The sequence below is a fragment of the Sebastes fasciatus genome, chromosome 7, assembly GCF_043250625.1.
Source record: "Sebastes fasciatus isolate fSebFas1 chromosome 7, fSebFas1.pri, whole genome shotgun sequence".
Taxonomy (NCBI): domain Eukaryota; kingdom Metazoa; phylum Chordata; class Actinopteri; order Perciformes; family Sebastidae; genus Sebastes; species Sebastes fasciatus.
Genome location: NC_133801.1, coordinates 2,085,030 through 2,108,423, shown reverse-complemented (window position 1 = coordinate 2,108,423; position 23,394 = coordinate 2,085,030). Strand labels below are relative to the sequence as shown.

At 40.3% G+C, this 23,394-nt stretch overlaps 1 protein-coding gene across 2 annotated transcripts in view; it reads left to right on the top strand.

Moving 5' to 3' along the window:
• Positions 1-23,394, top strand: part of chp2 (calcineurin-like EF-hand protein 2) — a 45,669-nt gene that overhangs the window by 15,861 nt on the left and 6,414 nt on the right. Inside the window, exon 3 of one of the 2 annotated variants that reach the window (XM_074640976.1) lies at positions 2,317-2,359. In XM_074640976.1, coding sequence (XP_074497077.1) covers positions 2,317-2,359 — 43 coding nt within the window. Of the gene's footprint in view, positions 1-2,316; positions 2,360-23,149; positions 23,309-23,394 lie in introns of those variants that run through there. The other variant, XM_074640977.1, reaches the window with a different exon arrangement.

Here is a 23,394-nt window from a genome sequence, read left to right as displayed (position 1 = left end):
GGAAAGTTCTCATTGCTGCAACTGGTTCATCCTTCGTCACGATGATGATGATGATGATGATGATGATGATGATGATGATGGTCGTGATGTAAACAGAAGAAATCCAGCGTTTGTGTTACTACTGTATGTCACCCAGCAGGAATGTGAGCCTGCATGTATTTTATTGTCCAGATGGCGTCGTGTCGCAGTAAAGGTTGACGACTCGGTGTTGTTTGGACGTCGTCTCCTGCCCCCAGGAAGAGCGCCGGTCGACGATCCCAACGTTCGCAGTGGCCAAACGGCGATACTACAACGTCCGTGTCCGTCACGTGATGCCATTGGGCCAGACTTTATGGATAGACTTACATTGGGAAAGAGACGTCTGTTACTCAGCGGATAATTTATTTTTGAGGTGAATCAACTCCCCAGTATGAACACTCTAATAGCCCTTATTTAAATCATCAGGTCCTAAAAGTTGTAAAACGCACTAACAACTGAATCCAGAGTTATTTCCCTTCCTCCGTTCATGTGAGTGAGACCCAGACCGAGGCTGGAGCACCAAGCCGTGACGACGGCGTGACGTTGGGACAAGCGGACGCTACTGCGCATGTCCCATGAGACCAAGATCCGGGTACTTTTCCAGGCGGAAGTGAAGCCATTTAGGCTTCATGCTCCACCGAGCGACTTCCATAGGAATGAACGGAGCCCCGCCTCCAACGCTGGATCCAGCTCTCTTAATACATCCATGATCTGAACGCAGCCGTTGTGTTTGGGAAAGATGGCGGTCGTGGTTAAAAGAATCCAGCGTTGACTGTCGACAGGAGACTGAAACAGCGGTCTGTTAAAGTCTGTCCACCTTTGATCCCAACAGACAAGGTGGCCTAGCTGTTGTTATCTGAGGAGGACGGTTTCTGTTTTTCATGTGTATTCTTGTAGGAAACTTTTATCAATTCTTCTTCTTCTTCTTGCTTTAACCGCTCACTGGTTCCCAAACTTTTAACATTTTCTGTCATCAGGGAGAAATATTATCACGCCTCCATTCATGGTGCTCTGTTAGACCGCCCCGTTAATACAGGTGCGCAAACCTGCAGTTTGTGACCGCAGTGAAAATGTAGTTTTTGAAAGGCTAAACGGCAACAAATATGGATTGAAGTAGAATATTTCGTTAACAAAAGATTTTGACTTTTGGACCGAGGCGATCACAGAGAGACGAACTGAGCGCCGCGTCGGTCGCTCTGTGTGTGTTTGAGAGAGAGGAGGGAAGAGAAGGTGGAAGCTAATGTTTCTGTAAGTTATTAATAATAATAATAATAATTAGAACGTCAACGTTATGAATGAAGCGTTGAACTACTCTGTGCAACCCGACTTCGTCACATTTTCTTTTGATGGGCACGTTGTTGTGTTCGCCTCCGAAGCATCGTCTGTTTTTCTTCTCAAAGCATTAATTCTGCATCACATGCTCTCGTATAGTTTCTATTTGTTTTCATTCTATTCTTATTTTAATGGGGTTATTTTACCACATTGCCCCTCTGGGGATCAGTTACAGGTTTATCTTAACTTAAACTTTGAAGATGACACATTTAAACTGGTAAAATTAACTTCTCTTGAACACTAGTTGAGTTGTCATCTTTGATCCTGGAATGGGAATGTGTCTTTGATTATACACTAAAGGGAATATTTGTGATGGACGTCTTCATAAACATGTTTTAGTAAATAATAGACTGCATGTCTCATTACATCCAGCTGCATTATGTCTTCTGTCATGTTTTTTTTTTTGTTTTTTTGGTACAACAGCAACAAAAAACGTGATAAATTAATGCAGAAATATTTGTTTTCATATGTGAAAGTGTTCGATGTTAAGTTGCTCTTTAATGTTTTAAATTAAAGATTTAAAAAAAAAAAAAAAAAATAAGACAGATGCTTCTTTATGTCTGTAAGACTTTATGATGTATAATCCAAAAATACCTCAGTGCCAAAGTAAAGCTCTTTAATTCTGTTGTGGATCCAGAAATGTTTTAAATCATTTACTAAACATTGAAAGACGGAGCATTTAAAGTTAATCTCGTTGACTGTTGACTGACTAATTAGCTTTTTTTATTTATTTATCTTTATATTAATTCCCATATTTATTTACTCTACTTTTATTATTTATGTATTTATTTGTATGCATTTTTAAATTTATTTATTTTTGCATTTATTTTGATTTATGTATTTTTATTTTATTTGCATATTTTTTATTTATTTTATATTTATTTTTAACTGACTTGTCTTCTTCTTTGTGTTCATCTCTGGATAAACAACTAGACCTGCCTGATAATGTGTGTTTGTGTGTTTCAGCGACGGGAAGAGCTGCAGTATAAATATAGAAGGAAGAATGGAGGTACTCACACTCACACACACACTTACAGTATATATATATATGTATATGTATATATATACATTTCCTCTCACCGTGTTTGTGCGTCCAATCAAAGCAAAGCCAGGAAATGATGTCCGACCAATCAGGAGTCGGTAAACACGCTGAGAGAAATGTAAACAAAGCGACTGGAGGAGAGACGCTTAATGAGACGACGACGGAGAGATAAATACAGACCAACGACTGGTTCTCCTTTCTCTCTGTGGTTTCCTGCTGAGGTCACTCTCATGTACTACAGATGTGTGTTTCTGTAGATAAACCTCCAGCTGAGGTCACTCAGTTCGTATATAAATGTTCTTTACTGGTCGTGTTTCTATAAAAAGAAGCTCCTCCAAGGAAGAAATCCATTTCCTGTCGGCTCATTTCCTCTTCCTGTTGGCGAGAGGTCACATCCTGTTGCTGATCTGTATCCAACTCAGCTGCTGCGTGAAGTTATAGTCAGTTTCCAGTTTGACGGGGAAGCAATGCACACTGTACAAACACCATCTATAATACTCCATTTCCCACCTTAACTGGTGTTTGTAAAAGAATAGATGTAACGCCCAAAGTCTTTTTCAGTTAAAGCAGACGCTGCTGTTGCCCCGCTGCAACCCGTTAGTGCTATGACACAGATGAATACCTGCAAAAAGAAATGAATAAGTAAATAAATGACTCAATAAATAAATAAGTGTAGCATTAAAAGTAGCAAAAATAATATTAGAAATAAATGTAGTCATTCATTAATTGATAAAATGTGACATCAATTAATATTTCTGTTTTAATTAGCTTTTTTTATTTATTTATCTTTATATTAGTTCCCGTATTTATTTAAATTTATTTATTTTTGCATTTATTTGTATTTATGTATTTTAATTTTTTTAAACTATGTATTTATGTATGTGTTTAAAACTTATTTATTTATTCATTTATTTTTATGAATTTTTAAATTTATTTATATATTTTTGCATATTTTTATTTATTTTATATTTTCAAATGTATCTATTTATTTGTTTTTATTTATTCATTTATTTACATTTTTATTTATTTATTTATATATCCATGCTTGCATGATTATCCCTTAGCATTTCGCCTGTCTTTAAAAATCTAACCGTGTACGCATATTTCTGTCTTTGTGCATATTTGGCCGTGAATGCTGACAGAGTTTCTGTGTTGGGTCCTGAGACAGAAGTAGAGAGGTGCTAATAATGTTTTTATAAATCCTGAAGGATTCATTAAATCCAGATCCTGAAGGCAGATTATTGATTGATTGATTGATTGATTGATTGATTGATTTATGGTTTGTTTACTACAACATGAGTGAGAGTTGCGTCAGCTGAAGTCTAAGAATCTGAGTGTCGGTGTTGCTGCTGGACGTGACCCAAATAAACCTGCGGTGTGTTCAGGTGCTGCGTGTCTCATCACGCCTCAGCTGCTCTCAGCTATGTGGCCCCGCCGGCCTCCATCTGAGCCCTGCTGCAGTCCCAGAACCTGGAGCTCAAACACACTGGGATCAGGATCAGGATCAGGATCAGGGGGGACGACTGCAGACCTGCAGACCTGCAGCTCGGGTTTCCTGGAGTTTTAAAAGTTGTGTCCTTCAGAGAGAGCAGTGATTGAAAAGCTTAATTTAATCCAAACATGATTAGAGTCTAGATTAGAGACACCTGAAATAAAACCAACGATGTGATGACAGAGAAACCGACATCAGGCACAGAGATGTCTAGCGGATCATCTCTACCGTCTGAATCCTGAAAGAAGAGTGAGCGGACGTGGTGTAGCTGCTGAGTGAAACTGAGTTCATCCTCTCTGACCTCGGCCTGCTCCCCTCCCGCTGGCCGACCGGCCCGCATTCCTCCGTCTTACTCGGTGTCTTTATTGTCACTCTGTGATCCGAAGTGACACCTCCATCGCTGTCGATGATTGTCTCCCCGAGCTGAGTCCAGGGGACAACTTCCCCCACATTTAACTAGAGGGACAGCAGGGAGGTGAATACTTCTGTCTCCTCACATTTCCCCGTCGGACCGGATTGTTTTGTTCACTTTACGTCGGAGGAACAGTCGGCGGCTCTACGGCTGCGTCTCTAATATCTGACACTCATAACCTGTAAGGTGGTGACGTGTAAATCTGTCAACAGTTAGTTACAACACATCAACATGTCAACACTAAAAACTGATGAACACGCTAGTCAAAATATTAAAAAGGTCTTTCTCTGTCAGCGTTCTTCCTCCGGTAACGCCCCAATTAAATTTACACCTTTTAGACAAAAACGCACCAAATGCCTATTTTACCCAGAATGCTTTTGGAGCTGACTTGTGCATGAACAAGTATCCCAGCATGCATTGCCCTACAGTTCTATTGTGTCATCAAATAAATGGTTGCGATTTTTTTTTTCTGGCAAGAATTTAGCATTTAAAATTTTGATTTGTTAAAATTTGCTCCAAAGATGTGAAGACAAACGGAAGATAAAACAACTTTTGGAGGATAAACTTTGGTCTGAAAGTTGAATTATAATATCATATTTTAGGCAAATGTAAAAAAGCTAAATATAAAAAACAATATGTACCTTTTTATGTTGCCTCTTTACTCCACTTTTATTCAAGAACACCCTCTCGTCTGGTCTCTCGTCTGGTCTCTCTCTCTCTCTCTTGGGTCAAAGATCAAACTGTTCCACTGAGCGCTTCCCCTAGAGGTCAGAGGGGTAGATCGCCATGGTAACTGATGCACAACGGCTGACCTGCTCCGGAGCAGGTTATGTTCCAGATAAGAGATCAATTTGTATAAAAGCACCTCCTACTGACCAATCAGAGCTCAGTGAGCCGATCATAGTTAAAGTCACAGAATACACAAAGAGATTCTAGTCAGATCTACTCGTTCTTCTGATGGATCAGTGATATTATAAGTCTGTTTATTTACGCATCCACACATCGGCAGTTTTTTTTTCTTTTACCAGCTGTCCTTCCTGCATTTGGCAGCTTCAACTGTGTTACTTCTAGTCTGATTACGTGTTTAACTTCTTTGTATTTGTCAGATATTATAGTTTGTAAAATATACCGCTCTGCAGTCAGTAGACTTCCATGAGAACGCGCTCACAGCCAGACTGAGAAACCCTGGGTCGATTTACCGAGTTGATAACCAGCGTCGTAGGACCGCTTAGCGTGATCTCGTTTGTTAGGATTAGTGAAGCCAGATAAGGAGGAGATACCATGGAGATGTTGAACTGGCGTCGTAGTCCAGGCTGCTGGAGGACTTTGTCTGTGTTGACTGGATATGCTCTGTTTTTCTGTTGCATTTGTTTTCGGGGTTTATGTGTTTTTGACTTTGCATCCCTTCGGTGTTTTCTGTTCATGGATTGGTTTTGGCTTTCAGCACTTCTGTTTTTTAATTTGCAGCACATTTCTGTTATTTTGATTTTGGATTTCTGTACGTGTTTGACTTGGTATCTTCTCTGAAGCTGCAGCATGTTTCTCATGATGGAGATGTTTGGACCGTTGTTGTTGGCGTAGCAGAGTGTATAAACCAAATGTTCTCTATATTTTGATTCATGGCCATAATCCAAGTACCAAAACTAAAATCTTGAATTGAAAAAGTCAGTTTAAATGGAAGAAGGCAGCTTTTCTTTTCATGCGTCGTCTTGTTTCGGTGCCGAGTGACATGTTCCTGTTTTTCATATCTGTCATCAGAGAGCTTTCTGTTGTTTACTCAGTCGGAGGTTTGCTGTGTGGGTGTGACACATTAATGAAGTTCTTATCAGTTTATCAGACTTCAGTGTGATAACATGCTTTCACTTTCACTCCGCTGCACGTTGAAGCTGGTGTTCCTGCATTCCTGGAAGCTCCAGTCAGTTTGTGACAGTGACTAAATGATCGAGTGTTACTGATATGAGGAAGTAGTTCTTAGTGAAAGTGTTGTTGTCTCAGTTGCACCGCGCTGATGTCGTTACTCAGGTATGATGATACTGGCAGCGACTTCGTGACCGCAGGCTGACGGGCAGCACGGAGGAACCGACGAGTAGCAGGTAGTTTTTCCACAGTGTGTCTGATGATTAACCAGAAACCTAGAGAAGTTTAACCAATAAACTCTCTATCGAAACCAAGAGCTGTGATCAGGAACTCAGTCTGTTCTCATAAAAGAGGACATGTGTTGATATAAAATCATTATTAGGAGCAGCAGTGAGCCTGCAGGCTGTTTTTATTTCTCTTTGGTTGCATGTTCTTCCTGTGTGGACACGCTGAGAGACAGTTTAATGCATTTGTTTCATATTTTCTTATCGTTAACGTGCAGAATCAAACCAACTGGTATTACTGGTGGGAAAAAAATTGTTTTTTACAATTCTGAAATCGATGTTTTAATGCCAGAATCGATATATTTGCTTCATCTGAGTTTATCTGGAGGTAGAGGGAAGTTACCGCTTTTATTGTGGTAGTCTGAGTAACGTGACGTCATATCCTTTCCGTATCCGTCAACCAAAACAAACCTCAGAGAGTCTAAAACGCTGGAGGGTCAGTGTGGATACGACCTGCACCCTCACATGTTAAATCCAGCATGTTAAACTTCACATCCAGTAAAGGATGGAAACACTTTGGGTTTCACACATTGACTAATTATCTCGTAATTTTATGACTTTTTTCTCGAAATCTCAGATTTTTTTTCCCTCAATGTGGCCCTAATACTCCGTCACACATTTCACAGATTATAAATAAGATTAATATTTTTTAATCAAATCTAAAGTGATGTCAAAAGAAACAAGAAAAAACACTAAACCACATTTTGTCTTTTATTGTATTTATAGCATTAAGTTATGCACGTGGAGTTAAAATCAGTGAGATGCTGAATCACTGGAATCAGGAAACAGGATGATTACTCATAATGACGTTAACGCGGTTTGTTTATCGTGTTTATTTAATTTTTCTCCGGATGACAGGAAACATCTGAACAACCTGATTTACATGACGGAGGCTTTTATGGGAAAACCCGCTGAAGGAAATGTCCTCATAAAAACTATTACAACACTCATTGTTCTGAATAATGTGTTTATCATCACACTTAGATGAGACATAATTTAAATAATGTGTTTATCATCACACTTAGATGAGACATAATTAACGTCATTAACACTTCATTTATCTTTCGTTAAGTTTCGGGTTGTTAGTGTTTCATCCTCGTCCTGTCCAGTGAAAACCACCAACCTCCAGATGTGCTGAATGTTTGTGATAAACTGAAGCAGCTGACTCGTCTTTGACTTTATAATCTCAGAGAATATCCATTTTTTTTCATTTCATAAATTCAAAGTTATTTCTCTAGATATTACCCCCCTCCCCTGGCGTTGTAGTTTATTTATTCTGTTCCTAATACGCCACCGTAGTATTTTCAAAGTGTGGCATTATGGCGCATTTAAACCACGAGCAAATTGTAAACTCAGATTGAGTTTTTCCTTTTTTCAAAAAATATCATTCAAATCCATCGCAGACTTTTAGAGTAATCCTGCAAACCAACAAACCAACAAACCAACCAACAAACCAACAAACCAACCAACAAACCAACCAACAAACCAACCAACAAACCAACCAATAAACCAATAAACCAACAAACCAACCAACCAACCAACCAACCAACCAACCAACCAACCAACAAGCCAACAAGCCAACCAACCAACCAACCAACCAACCAACCAACAAACAAACAAACCAACGCCGGTGAAAACATAACCTCCTTCCTAGGCCTCCGGCCTTGACGGAGGTAATAACAGTCGTGACAATTGTGACAGATACAAGTGAAGAAAAAAAATATAAAAATAAAACAAAATAAAATAAAAAAATCATAGATAATAAATTTAAACAAAAGAATTATATAAATAAAGCAAAGCAAACGTTTTGATTTGTGATTACATACAAAGTCAATGCAAAGAGGCGAAAAGACGCAAGTTCACCGTGAACGGCGCGACTCGAACTCGCAAAAATTTGCGTCGCTTGTGTATTCGCGGGACTTTTTAATTCACAATCATAACTTTTATTCTGCACCTTTCTCTGGAGAAGTATAATTTTTTTTTTTTTAAATAGCCGTCTACATAAAAATGTGATCAATAATAACTATTGTATAACACATTTTGTGTTTTCCTTCTCTTCCGAGTGCAGATGTTAACCACAGAAACTCTGCAGCTTTTAGCTAAATATCCCTTTTTCTCAGATACTCTACAGCCCTACATATTATATATATTTATATATATATATATTTATTTAATTATATATATATTTATATCATTTCACAGCTCTACAGAGGTTCATTTGTTTTGGTTGTGATTCAGATCTTCTCTCTGTAGTGAGTGAATTATTACTTTATTTAGATTTCTCTGACTCTCCGATAGAAACTGAGATCAGTGTTTACTTTGGCGCTCCGATGACGTCACCAGCAGCGATCACAGCTGACGTCAGCGTGACTCTGCGTGACTGATTGTGGGATCAGTTTGTGTCAGACAGCTGATTCTTCTGGTTGTCAGATTGTTAGTCGGATTTTCCAGAACGAACCCGAGTGACAGGAAGTGACCGACACAAACAGTCAGTGGATATAACAATATAAATTCCACGATGGGATAAACATCCTGGGAGCAGCAGAAACAAACAGGAAGTGCTCATCATCATCAAGTGTTTATCTCTCTTCCTCTTGTGGGGATTTTTAGCTTAGTGATGTCACATCTTGGAATGAAATGAATTCTGGGTATTTTAGGACTAGTTGAAGAGTGGTTGGTGTCCCATTTCACTTTCACGTTACAATCAGATGTTCATTCGCGTCCCGTCATCACAACATCGAGTCACATTTTCACTGTATAAACGTCGTATTTTTAAGCCCAACCACGATGTTTGTTTCTGAACTTAACTATCGTGGTTTTGATGCATAAACCTCAGCTAAGTGTTTTTGTTTGATTCACAACATTTAGCACGTGTTTACTGCGACCAAAAAGTGACGTGGGAGAAGTAGGATGAGAACTTGTTGGATATTAATAACCGTAATATTATCATATATGGTTTTAAATGTCGGACTTTAGATATAAAAGTTTCATTATGACATCACAAATCACCACTCGATGTTATGAATCTAGTTCCATACGGGAGAATTGGTACACAACATGGTTCACTCAATAGAGTTATATAACTATTAAGCACCTTACTGTTATTAAAACAACATTAAACCCAGGACATCGTTCTCAACATGTGGCCTGTTTATGGTGGGAATGATTTAAATTCAAACCCCCAAAAACATCTGTAATATTTATGTTTTTTAAAACACACAATGTCCATTAATGGTAAAGGTAGAAATGATTTTTGTAAACTAAACCGAATATTAACAGAATACAGAGTTTGGGGATTATTAACTCATTGTATATCTGTTGAAATTTGTATAAATCGTTTAAACTACAGTTCTAATCAGTAAATCCAAGGTTACACAGCTGATATTTAGATGATTGATGTTTCATCACAGTAATATTTAAGCCGTATAACGGTTGTGTATTTTGACCACTTCTCTGTAGAAAACCACAAAAAGACGATCCATCACCCAAAAATATCCGGCTGAGCACATCTGATTTACTTCTACAGAGACTGAACCAAAGAGTTCAGAAACAAAGACACGAAACTACGCTGCTTTTTTTGACAACCAAACCAACCAACCAACCAACCAAACCAACAAACCAACAAACCAACAAACCAACCAACCAACCAACCAACAAACTAACCAACAAGCCAACCAACAAACCAACCAACAAGTCAACAAACCAACCAACCAACCAACCAACCAAACCAACAAACCAACCAACCAACAAACTAACCAACAAGCCAACCAACAAACCAACCAACAAGTCAACAAACCAACCAACCAACCAACCAACCAACCAACCAACCAACCAACCAACCAACAAACCAACCAACCAACAAGCCAACCAACAAACCAACCAACAAGCCAACAAGCCAACCAACCAACCAACCAACCAACCAACAAACCAACCAACCAACAAACCAACCAACCAACAAACCAACCAACCAACAAACCAACGCCGGTGAAAACATAAACTCCTTCCTGCCGCCATTTTGGACTGATTATATTTATAATATTTCATTGTTCAACACAGGTCATTTCGGTAGAATGTAACAATAGAATAAAAAATAATTTAGTTTTACTTTTGTACGTCTCTTTGTAGGCGGACGTTTTACTGGCGTCTGGAAGTCTCTTTCAGTCCAAAATGGTGGAAGCGTAGCTCTGCTGCTGGGCGCTGACGTTGCAATGGAACGAACCATTAACTTCTTTATCAATACACGTTCTTTGACTGAACTGCACGTTTTATGACTCTCTGCCATTTAGTTATTTTCTTCTTTTACGTATTAATCTTTAAAATCTTCCTTTCATGTTACGTTTAAACTGTTTGGGACACATTCCTCCTCCTGTCCGTAAAGAGACGAGTCATTCAAATCTTTCGTTTCACTTCAGCAGAGAGATGTGTGCAGATTGCTGAAAAGCACCAGATGAACCAGATGAATCATGTGTTCTTGTTTGTCCTGTAATAATAACTTCAGTAAAACTCCCAGAGATCGTCCGCAGATAACAGAGGTGTCACTCTGGAATGAAACTCTCTTACCGGAGTTTCCCTCCATATATAAAGTATTCAGCTGCACGTCCCGTCAGTACCAAACTTTATCAGCCCGGCTCCATCAACCCTCGACCGAAAACAAAAACAGGAAGCCACCAGGAAGTCCCACGATAACACGCTCAGTAGATTCCCTTCAACGCTGCAGATTTCAGAGTTGCTCGGTCGAATCTGAGTAATTCAGATGATCTCCAACCTGTCGATAAGCTGGCAGGAATTATTTCCCGTCATGTGAATGTTTCTGGGAGATGAGAGAAAAATGTTTCCGCAAAATATGTTTACGTCCGAGTGTCAACGCCGGAGGATTTATGAGCAAAAGGAGAAATGGTTTGACATTGTTATAGAGCAACAGAGAGGAGGCTGGATGTCGGAGACCACTTCCTGTTTCTAACCAACAGTCCACTCTGGTGTCTTTTAACCACAACAGCTCTCTAACCTTCAACTGGAGTCGTTTTTATGCCTAAATGTAGCCGAACCTTCACCGTAGTGGGGTCAGATCAGAAAACGTTTGTGTGTGTCGCTCTGGAGAGAAGTGAATAACATATTTTTGTCATTTTAAAGGACCAGTGTTTAACATTTGGGAGGTTCTATTAGCAGAAATGGAATATAATATTCATAAGTATGTTTTCATTAGTGTAAAATCACCTGAAACTAAGAATCGTTGTGTTTTCGTTAGCTTAGTATGAGCCTTTCATATCTACATAGGGAGCGGCTCCTCTTCACTGAGTCCTCCATGTTTCTACAGTAGCCCAGAACAGACAAACCAAACTCTGGCTCTAGAGAGACACTTTCATGTTTTTATGTTAAAAAATACAGATGTTATCCTTTAAAGGGACTGTTTGTAACTTTTTAAGCGTATAAATGTACCCCCGGAAAAGCCAACACTAGGATCAGCATTGATTCATGGAGAGACCTTGGTCTGGTCAGCTAACATTACTGCCAAGCAGCTGAAATATAGAGTGATATTGTGCTTTTAGCTGACGTGTGTCTCCTCACTGTGTTGAGCGATGCTCCTTCATGTCTATTTACAGCGAGCAAGCGCGAGCCCGACGCTGACTTTCGTTGACTTAACGGCCACAGGTGTCGCTGTTAACAAGCATTTCTGAAAGTTACAAATAGTCCCTTTAAATAGCACTGGGAACTGGCTGACGGACTTTTCTTTTAGATGGAACATAACGGGAATAGTGGGGAGAGAGACGGGGACCGGAAATGGTGAAACAAAACCTGATTGGTTATGCTCAACTTTGATTTTTAGCGCAACACGCAGCAACAAATGTCTGGAATCAGTTTGACTCGTAGCCTGTCGCTGTGTCGCTCGTAGTGTGAACACATCCTGAGGCTAACGTTACTGTGAGAAGGTAACCAGTGGAGAACATGCTCCCCCCCACAGCCGTTCCTAGAGAGTCTCCTGAATCATCGCTGCTGTTTGGACTCGTTTCTCCTTTACAGAGGAAGGACTCTGGTCTGGTTTCTCTCCTACTTTAATCTTTATCTGAACCAGATCAGTCGTCGTACCGTCAGGAATTTCTTCCTCGAGGGAAACCTGATCAGGAAATTCAAAATTAAGACCAGAGACTGTTGAGCTCTCTCCTCTGATTCAGTCAGATCGCTGGAACCAGCCGGTCTACACTTAGATTTAGATTTCAGACTACAAAGATGCAGAAAGTGAGTCAGTGTGTCGGCGTCTGTTTCAGAGGAGTCTTTTCTTTCACTCAGTTTTCACTCTTGTTCCACAGAGCATCCTTCTTTATCGAATGCAACCTTTTAAAGACGTGTTTTGCTTTACGTCTTCTCTGCAGAGTTGCCAAATCGGCTTTTTATAACCGACTTTGAGATTGTTTTCCTGAAGAGTCGATTACTAATGTTGGTAGTTGCGGGTTGTGTTTTTGTTGTGCTTGTTTCTAAAGTGTAGTTTCTTATTTGGGCTCCTGTCTCTCTGCTCTGTACCAGTCTACTTTGTCCTGATGCAGGATCTGTGCTCAACCCAGATCCCTAGCCCCTCCCCACCCCCACCGCCGCCACTCACAAGTGTTGTTTTGAGACAAATCTTAGCTAACTATGCCCGGTACTAAGTGGGCGAAATATGGCAAAAAGTACAACAAAGACTGGGACAGAGAGTGAGTTTAAAGATTGGATTCACCCTCAAGTGGAGGACGATGCAAAGACAGTTTGCTGTTTTTGTGAGTGTGATATCTGAGCACATCGTGCCGATTTGCAAAACAGCAAAAATTAAACAAAATGCAAAAAATGAAATTAAACATTTAACTTCTTTAAGTTTAGTTGACAAGAAAAATGTAAAGTTACAGGCTAAAGATGGATGTAAAAATAGATTTAAATTGAATTAAATTCAATTTTAAGTTTAGTTAACAAGAAAGATGTAAAGTTACAAGCTAAAAAAATAAATGCAAAAATGTAATTTAATTTAATTTAATATAATACAATTTTAAGTTTGGTTAACAAGAAACATGTAAAGTTACAGACTAAAAATACAATTTAATTAGATAAAATAAAATTGAGTTTATAACACGAAAAATGTAAATTTACAAGCTAAAAATTAATTACAAAAATGTAATTTAATTTATTAAATTAAATTAAATCTTAAGTTAATAACAAGAAAAATGTAAAGTTACAAGCTAAAAATGGTGCGAAAATGCAATGCAATGCAAATATGAAATGCATGCAATCCAAATTAAAGTCATTTTTAAAGTCAAATTAGTTTGAGAATAAAATGTTTGTATTGTTCTTACTAAATGAAACCAAAATACAACCTTAAATTCCTTTTGTTTATGTTTCTTATCCCCTCCATCAACTCAAGGGACCTGGTATCAGCCGCAATGGGATTGTCCTCAAAGGCCGGTGAGTCAGCGGCGAGACAGCTTTATCAAGTTTAACTTTTTTAAGTACTTACAGTAAATCTGATGTTTTACTGTTAAGAAATCAGAAACCCGTTTAGGGATCAGCGTTAACTGGAAACTCCCAGGAATGAGCAGGAGGAAGAGGAGGAAGGTGGAGGAGGAAGGTGGAGGAGGAGGAGGAGGAGGAGGAGGAGGAGGAGGAGGAGGAGGAGGAGGAGGAGGAGGACGAGGAGGAGGAGGAGGAGGAGGAGGAGGAGGAGGAGGCGGAGGACGAGGAGGAGGAGGAGGAGGAGGAGGAGGAGGAGGACGAGGAGGAGGACGAGGAGGAGGAGGAGGAGGAGGAGGAGGAGGAGGAGGAGGAGGAGGAGGCGGCGGCGGCGGCCTCTTCAATCGGTAAACTATAAAACCAGATCAGAAATAAGATATTTCTTTAAAGAGATGATTATCTGCTTTAGTTTCACTATATCCGAGATGAAGGTCTCCGGAGAACAATGTCCCAAAAACACCGCCGAGGCCCGGCGTGATCCGGCAGGAAAGGTCACTATGAGGAAGCTCGACTAGAAGCAGGAAGTTGTTTGATATTGAAACCGCTGAGTGAAGGTGACTGTTTCACGGAAATACCACTTTGCTCTATTACCTGACAAGACATCAGTCGGTTATGTGATTAATGCTCAATTAAAGATCCATTTGTCTTACTAACATTGAATCAAACCTCCAACACAACTGTTGGTGGCTCAGTTGCATTGTGGGCAATGTAGGCGCCAGGTTTTGACGAGGAAGAAGACTGTTTGACTGTCCATCATGAATCTGACGGTGTTAAACCAGTCAAGTACTCTTTTAAGAACAATTTAGAGGTGCTTTGTTTGAATCTATTTGGTGCAACTTTACTTCTGCTTTGCAACATTTCAGAGAAAAATACATTTAAACAATAAACTTAAAAAAAAAAAAATGGCATACAGTGGGCGACTCAGGAGTTGATGGAGACCAAAACAGAGCTAAAAGAAGAGTGAATATTACATTTACATTGGACACAAACCTGCAATTGTTTCTCCATATCTGCTTGATCTCTTTGCAAAACCATTCACACCTTTTAAAGTCACAATATCAGATGTTGTTTTCAGATTGTTTCAATTCCAACAGGCCAAAAAGGTCAATTCATTTTTTCCTTGCTAAAATTTTACATAAGTTCAGAGCGTTATTTAACCTCCTTCATGAGCAGCTAGTCTGACCTGGTTGGTACCGATGGATTCATCAGGTTTTATAGTTTCATATGATACCAGGATCTTCACTCTAGCTTTAAAACTGAGCTCACTACAACCTAAGAATCGCAAGTTGCGTTATTGTGTTAAAGAAATTAGTGGCGTTAAAACTTAACTTCGACAGCCCTAATAAATATATATGAAAGCACCAATGACCAACAATATAATAAGAATAAAATAATAAAATAAAATGTTTATACGTCTGACAACAAAACATGTATATTTAATGAAACAAGGCTATGAGTCTACGGTCCCGTTAGCAGCTTTGTGAGGCTGTACTGTATTTTTAGCTAAACAATGCTAATGCTTAGCAGATAATGTCTAACATGTTCAGTTTTAAAATGTTGACCTAGATGAGAAGTCACCAAAGTTATTAGAGTTCATCCTGAGGGGAACATGAATGTATGAACCACATTTCATCACAATCCGTCCGTTAGTCGTTGAGACATTTGAGTGTAAACTGGTGCACCGACTGACAGATGGACATCGTCCTTAAAGACGTGAAACTCTACAGACGGCTGTAAACTTCAAACACGAGCAACAACAGGCAGCCCCTCATTCAGCCCGTCTCTGGTATAAAGATGTTTCTGTGAGTCTGATGTCTGACGAAGGTCGTTGACAGAAACATTTCAATGAACTGACAGTCTGCAGGGTTTCATTACTTTCTTTGGCAGCGGCTTCACTTCACATTCACATTAGTAATTCTGAAACTAAACCCTACGAGTTCATGACGGATTAGCTGTGAAATGCAACACGGTGAAATGTTATTTACCAGAATCACTGTTATACAATCAACAGGTGTGTTTGTGTGTGTGTGTGTGTGTGTGTACACAGGTGACACGGGGAATACCTGATGTCACCTTACTGTCACAATACTGAAAGTGAACGAGGCGTCGCTGCTCATTAGCCACCGACTTCATTGTTGTTGTGCAGCTTTCACATCAATAAATCACTCAATGCAAGAGTTTCCTGTGCAGCCGGAGACTCCCGAACAAAGACATCAAGAGTCACGTCAGGCGCTGGAAATCCCTGTTTCAGTCCGGCCCGGGTCAGCCTGGGTCGGCTCACTTTTACTGCTTCATTCAGACGTTTATTATTAGAATATCTTTTTTAAAGAGAAAGTGTCCGAGAAAGCCAAAGCCAAAGTGCAAATGTACTACGGAGTATCAGAAGAAGTATCAAAAGTTGTAATATTACGGGAATAAAGTCATAACTTCGCGAGAAAAAAAGAGAATAACACTTAATATTATGACTTTATTCTCATAATCTCAGATTTATTTTTTCCCTCAATGTGGCCCTAATACTCCGTCGTACCGTCGTACCATAGACCTACAACAATGATAAATAAAAATGAAAATATAAACAAAAAACAATTATTCATTTCCATTTTTATAAATCCACAGGGAGCCACTGGAGAGGAGTTAAAGGACCCCTGACCTAAACCCAACCAAGTAGTTTTGTTGCCTAAACCCAACCGAGTGGATGTTGGCCTGATGGTGGCGCCGAGGGGAAAGGTGAGATGTTGAGATATGTTTGGGAGGGCAACATGTCCCTCATGCAGTCGTTTCTCTGTATTTCTTTGTCTCCCGTGGAGTAATTTTCCCTCTCATTACCAGTCTGGCTGGTCTCAGTGGGATGTTCCTCCTCCTCTCCGTCTCTCTCTGCTGCTAGGAGTCGGACTGCAGAGCGTCACCTCTCATTTGTCTCTGGAAACAATGGCACAGTTATATAACCACATTCTCCACATACTTTCTCCAAAAAAAAAAAGAAAATAGGTTTTAACGAGATGAATTTTCAGCCTTTTTACGCAGACAGAAAATGAGTCTGTAGCCTACTACACGGTCACACTGGGAGCTGACCAGTACAACCAGTCACACAGTCCTCTAACACATATTAAACCTGAGAGGACATTCATCATAGTATCTACCTTTAATATCTGAGAATCACTTATTAGACTTGAGTCCCAAAAGTGGGAGGACAACAAAGTCATCAACAGCTGAGTTCAGGTTCTATTATATATTTTATACTTCAGCACAACTGTCAATAATCTAGCAAAAGGCAGGGCTGTATGTTACCAAAGTACACTAATGAATAAGGTTAGGAATACTCCGTCATACTGCGTCTCCAAACTGGAAGCACGCCGACCGCCATCTCGATCTAGTCCTAAACCCAACTTGGTAGTGTTGTTGCCTAAACCTAACCAAGTAGTGTTGTTGCCTAAACCTAACCAAGTAGTTTTGTTGCCTAATCCTAAGAAAACATGAAGCTTAACTTATTATCTTGCTGCCCAATGTTAGATTTCAACTCTTAGACCAAAGCTAATCTTCTAAAAGTTATTATATATGATGCTGTAAATGCTTTTGAGACATCAGAGCCACCTCAAACTGAAAAATCATATCTCAGGACCAACTATTGTACTTTAATATCCAGCCTGTGGCACATCCAGAATGCATGAATCTGTGCCAAATACATCCTCTGGGTTCACTAAGTGGATCACAAAGGACTCTGACCACAAACCAAACCGTTGCTATGCAGACTCGTATGTGATCAAACCGGAATTTAGTAACGTAAACCAGAGGATTACCGAACCAAACAGTCCGACACCAAAGCAAACAAAAGGTTTGAGAGAGGTTTATAAGAGGTTGTTATTACTGCCGGCAGCCGTCTGCTGAGATCTCAAAGTTGTGATGAAGTTATTACGGATGGTTTCTAAGTGGTAGGTAGCCTGTTGTTGTTGTTGTTGTTGTTGTAGTCGTTATCTGGCTACTATAGTGTTAGAGTGTGTTCCAATCCGCGTACTTCTGTACTTACACTTACTACTTTGAGTGCATAAGTGCGTTCACACTGGGAAGTATGGCAAAATGCAGTGCACTCAAAGTACCCAGATGTTGTATTCAAAATGGTCAGATGGTTGAGTGTGGAACGCTGGACACTTTACACACTCAACTGTCGCCATCTTGGCTACGTAGCGGAAGAGGCGGAGCCACGACCACTATTCAAACATTTATGTTATTGGTCTCTATATTGACAATAATATTTTCTGAATTTGATATGATACTTGTAACCTCAGAGCTCGTTGCTGTCACGATACATTTTAAATAGTTTTTAGTCGTACTCGGTGAAGTATTGCTGTGGACTTGAAGTGTGTTGTATTCTATCAGAGCCATGCAGGAGCCGGGAGGGGGTCAAAGTTCACTCAGCCAGGAAAACTTCATTCATTTCCTATTGGCTCGCAGCCAACACACACACACACACACACACACACACACATACACACACACACACACACACACACACACACACACACACACACATACACACACACACACACACATACACACACACACACATACACACACACACACACACACACACACACACACACACACACACACACACACATACACACACACACACACACACACACACACACACACACACACACACACACACACACACACACACATACACACACACACACACACACACACACACACACACACACACACACACACACACACACACACACACACACACACACACACACGCACACACGCACACACACTGAGATGCTTTTGGTTTCATTGGTTGTGACAGTCAGGACAAAAGCCCAGCGAGGCTGAACAGCAGAGCAGAGTTGTGTCTGTGTCGGCCTGCGATTCATAAGATCCGTCAACACTGATCGCCTGTCAATCAATCCACCTGTCAGATCATATATTAATACACGTATATTAAACAGTAGTTATAACCGTGTGGGCCGGAGGTGTTCTGTGTTTTCGATCCTCCTCCTCCGTTCCGTTCTGTTCTGTTCCGTGCAGCTCAGAACATTACGGTGTGATTACGGTGCCACGTGGCTCATTGTTTAATCTGTCACCTTTTGTTCCCCGCCCACGTGTCACCTGCCACCTGCCACCACATGCCGAACATACTGGCACTTCACTTCCACGCCTGGAAAAAAACCACAACAGATAGAGAGACTGAGATAGAGAGAGAGAGAGAGAGAGAGAGAGAGAGAGAGAGAGAGAGAGAGAGAGGAGAAAGGGTGTGAATTCTAGGAAACAGAGACAGAAAGCAGGACGCCATGACGGGTGACAGAAGGACACTTCTTACAACACGTCATTGTGAAACCTGACAAATATGCTGCTTTATGCAAACATATGTATATATTTATATTTGGAAATCAATTAACAACACAAAACAATGACAGATATTGATCCAGAAACCCTCACAGGTACTGCATTTAGCATAAAACAATATGCTCCAATCATAACATGGCAAACAACTGCAGCCCAACAGGCAACAACAGCTGTCAGTGTGTCAGTGTGCTGACTTGACTATGACTTGCCCCAAACTGCATGTGATGATCATAAAGTGCATATATATATGCATATTACACTATATGCATATATATATGCACATGAAACTGCATTTTGACTAATGCTTTATATATATATAAAGCATTAGTCAAAATGTGGTTTCGTTTAGTGACGGCGTCCGGCTCCCTTCGGCTTTCTTCTCTTCTTCTTTGGCCGGTTCCTGCTTTTTTTCTGAAGGATCTCATTCAAGTTTGCCATGTCTTCCCAGAGAGAGTCGGTTCGGGTCTTGCTGTCCTGCTGCTCGCGGGTAAGCATCTTCACGTTGACGTCGTGAAAGTCGCCGAGGTCCTTGAGTTCAGTTCGGAGGCCCTGATTGACCTCCTGCTCAGGTTGGAGCTTTTTGAGGCCACTTTGAGATCCGTCACTTCATCCTGCAGGGTGCGCTTTTCCTCTTTAAGAATTTTCTCCACTTGTTTCTGGAGGGACCCCGGTTGGACGAGCACCTCGTCCTGCAGGGTGCTGTGTTTCTCCTGAAGGAAGCGGTTTTCCTCTTGAAGGATGCAGTGTTCGTCCTGAAGGAAGCACTTTTCCTTGTTTTCATCCTTCAGGCTGCTATTTTCCTCCTGCAAAGCGCGGAATTCTTCCTGCAGGGTGCTGTCTTTCTCCTTCAGGAGCTTATTCAAGTTGTCCACTTGTTTCTGGAGGAACCCGTTTAGGAGGATCTGTCTGACCACTTCGGTGTTAATCTGGGTCAGTTTCTCCTGAAGGATGCAGTATTCCTCCTGAAGGATGCAGTATTCCTCCTGAAGGAAGCAGTATTCCTCCTGAAGGAAGCAGTATTCCTCCTGAAGGAAGCAGTATTCCTCCTGAAGGAAGCGGTTTTCCTCCTGAAGGAAGCGGCGGTTTTCCTCCTGAAGGAAGCAGTATTCCTCCTGAAGGAAGCAGTATTCCTCCTGAAGGAAGCGGTTTTCCTCCTGAAGGAAGCGGTTTTCCTCCTGAAGGAAGCGGTTTTCCTCCTGAAGGAAGCAGTATTCCTCCTGAAGGAAGCAGTATTCCTCCTGAAGGAAGCGGTTTTCCTCCTGAAGGAAGCGGTTTTCCTCCTGAAGGAAGCAGTATTCCTCCTGAAGGAAGCAGTATTCCTCCTGAAGGAAGCAGTATTCCTCCTGAAGGAAGCAGTATTCCTCCTGAAGGAAGCAGTATTCCTCCTGAAGGAAGCGGTTTTCCTCCTGAAGGAAGCGGCGGTTTTCCTCCTGAAGGAAGCGGTTTTCCTCCTGAAGGAAGCAGTATTCCTCCTGAAGGAAGCAGTATTCCTCCTGAAGGAAGCGGTTTTCCTCTTGCAAAGTGCTATTTTTTGCACTTGGAGAATTCGGTGATGTCATCAAATCACTTGGAGAATTCGGTGATGTCATCAAATCACTTGGAGAATTTGGTGATGTCATCAAATCACTCTGAACATTTTCTTATATACTTTCTTTATTGCACACATATTCATATACAGAAGTACTAACATACATAGACAATTAAAAAATAATGATAATAATAATAATGATATGTTCATTTCATAATGCCAGAGTTATAATATGCAATATGCGTCTTACTGGCTTTTCCTGTTGTTTTTAACATTAGGTTAGATGGTGTTTGAATTCATTAGTAAAGTTGTCAGGAAAGTTGGTTCCTATATTTATTTATTAATTTATTTGACAGAGACAATACATGTAGGCCTTGTTACACTTAATTAAAGTGCAACCGATGCGACGTATATAGGACTTCTAGCCGGAGCTAGTTTGCAGACCTTGTCCCTGTTACGGCTTTTAAGAACAAAATAAAAAATACATAATACAACATCGTACATTACGATCAATTTACATAGCTGTAATCCCATTAAATGATAATAATTATAATTTATTACAAACATTTACAAGCAGGTTTAAATTACAAAACTGATGCAGACAAACCTGAAGGTTCATTCTCGACCTTTGTAATAGTAGTTTGACTAAAAATAATTCTTGACTTCTCAGATTGTTTTCTGGAGTTTTCATCGACGTCTAAATGATGTTTATGCCTGTATTTTTATATTTGTCTTTAAATGTAAAGCACTTTGAGTTTATGTGTAATAAAACGTGCTATATAAATAACTTCCCATTTCTAAATAGGGTGGTTAAAGTAAAGAGTTAACCTTATCTGCGGTCCGTCCCCAGTGAGGGTTCATAAACAAGAACTACAGCCTCATTAACCCAAAACGAAACCAACATGTCCTCACTTTGTGTCCCAGTACTCACACACTGGGTGTTTAGCAGTACTTCTGAGGACACTGGACGGTGTGTATTTATGAGGAAATGACTCCATCTGGTGTTCATGAGCAGGCTGACAGTGTGCACTTTAATCTGTTCCTATCAGCTCCACTGAGTCAACACACCGACTGTTTATAACATGAACATTATTCTGGACCAGTGAGGTTAAAGGAATACTTCACCCTTCATCTGTATATCAGTTATTCACCTCGTGTTGCTTTGAATTTTTGAAGATTACCTTGTTTTTAACAGAGAAAAGTCTTGATGAACTGAAGTAAATGAGGGTCAAGACTATATCAAAACATCTGTTTACAAACTCTAATAATCTCATAAGTGTCATTGATCCAGTCGTATGCTCACTACTTCCAAAGACGAGACTTGCTGCACCAGTTCTGTGAGAGTTTTTAAACGGATGTTTTGATATAGTTCTGTTTGTTAAACCTGGACACCATTTACAGAACTTCAATCAACGTATTCTCATACAACAGTTTGTTTTCCTACAAATGTCCAGCAACTCGTGTCGATATCCGTTTGTTACATGGATACAATCTTTTCAAAATAAACTTCCGTCTTCACATGAAACAACTTCCTTAAGTTTAGGGAATAAAACTACTTATTTAGGTTCAGGAAAAGATGGTGGTTAGGCTTAAAATAACTACAGAAGTGGCGTTACTTAAAGGGACTGTTTGTAACTTTTACATGTATAAATCTATCGGGTCGGTTTCCCATGCACGCTCGCATATGCACGGAATCAGACTCTTCAGAATCAGACTCCAACACGAACGACACGGAAGCACTAAAACCTCTAGGTTGTATCTAGTGAAGCCCGTCGGTTAAACGGCCACAGTTGTCGCTGTAAACAAGCAATTCTGATTCTTACAAACAGTCCCTTTAAGTACATCAGTTACGTGACAAATAAATCAACGTGGACTTTCGGTCTCCTGGTGAAAGCCTGGTGTTTTCTGACCCTCCCATCCACCCCGACCTCCTCCCTACGTCGTGTTCGCCGCTCTTTATACGTCCTGGTTCATGATTACGTGGATTACACACTAATTCATTTCGGGGTATTTCTGTATTTTTGTGTTCTTTCCGGATGTACACGAATTACAGTGCATTACTTTTCGAAGGTAAAGCTACGAACGGTGTCTGAGAACGGCCTTCATCAATCATCATCATCATCAATTAACTTTTCTCTGTTTTAGTAAGTTTTGTTCAATAATTCAAAGTAACACAGTGAGTAATGATATATGGGTGAAATATTACGTTAAGAAATTATACTGACAGTTTCTCTCCCTATAGATATATATATATATATATATATATATACAGTGCAGCAGGTCTAGGATGCTCATTGGTCAGTGAGTGCCTGTTAGGTGAGCAGTGATTGGCTCAGCAGCATGTCTGTCATGTCTGTGGAGCGGCTGCAGAGAGCAGACAGAAACCTCCAGTCAGTCTGCAGCCAGCAGCCTCAGAGAAACTAGAACCACAAGTCAGATCAGTGTTGGAGCAGCAGGATGGGCTCCAGCAGCTCCAGCATGAACAACGTCCCAGACGCCCAGCAGCTCATGCAGGAAACTGGCTGTGAGTTCACGTCTTTCTGCCTTTAGTTGCTTGTTTATTTACTGTGCACAAAATGTTAGACAAAGAACAGATTGTGGAAAACAAGG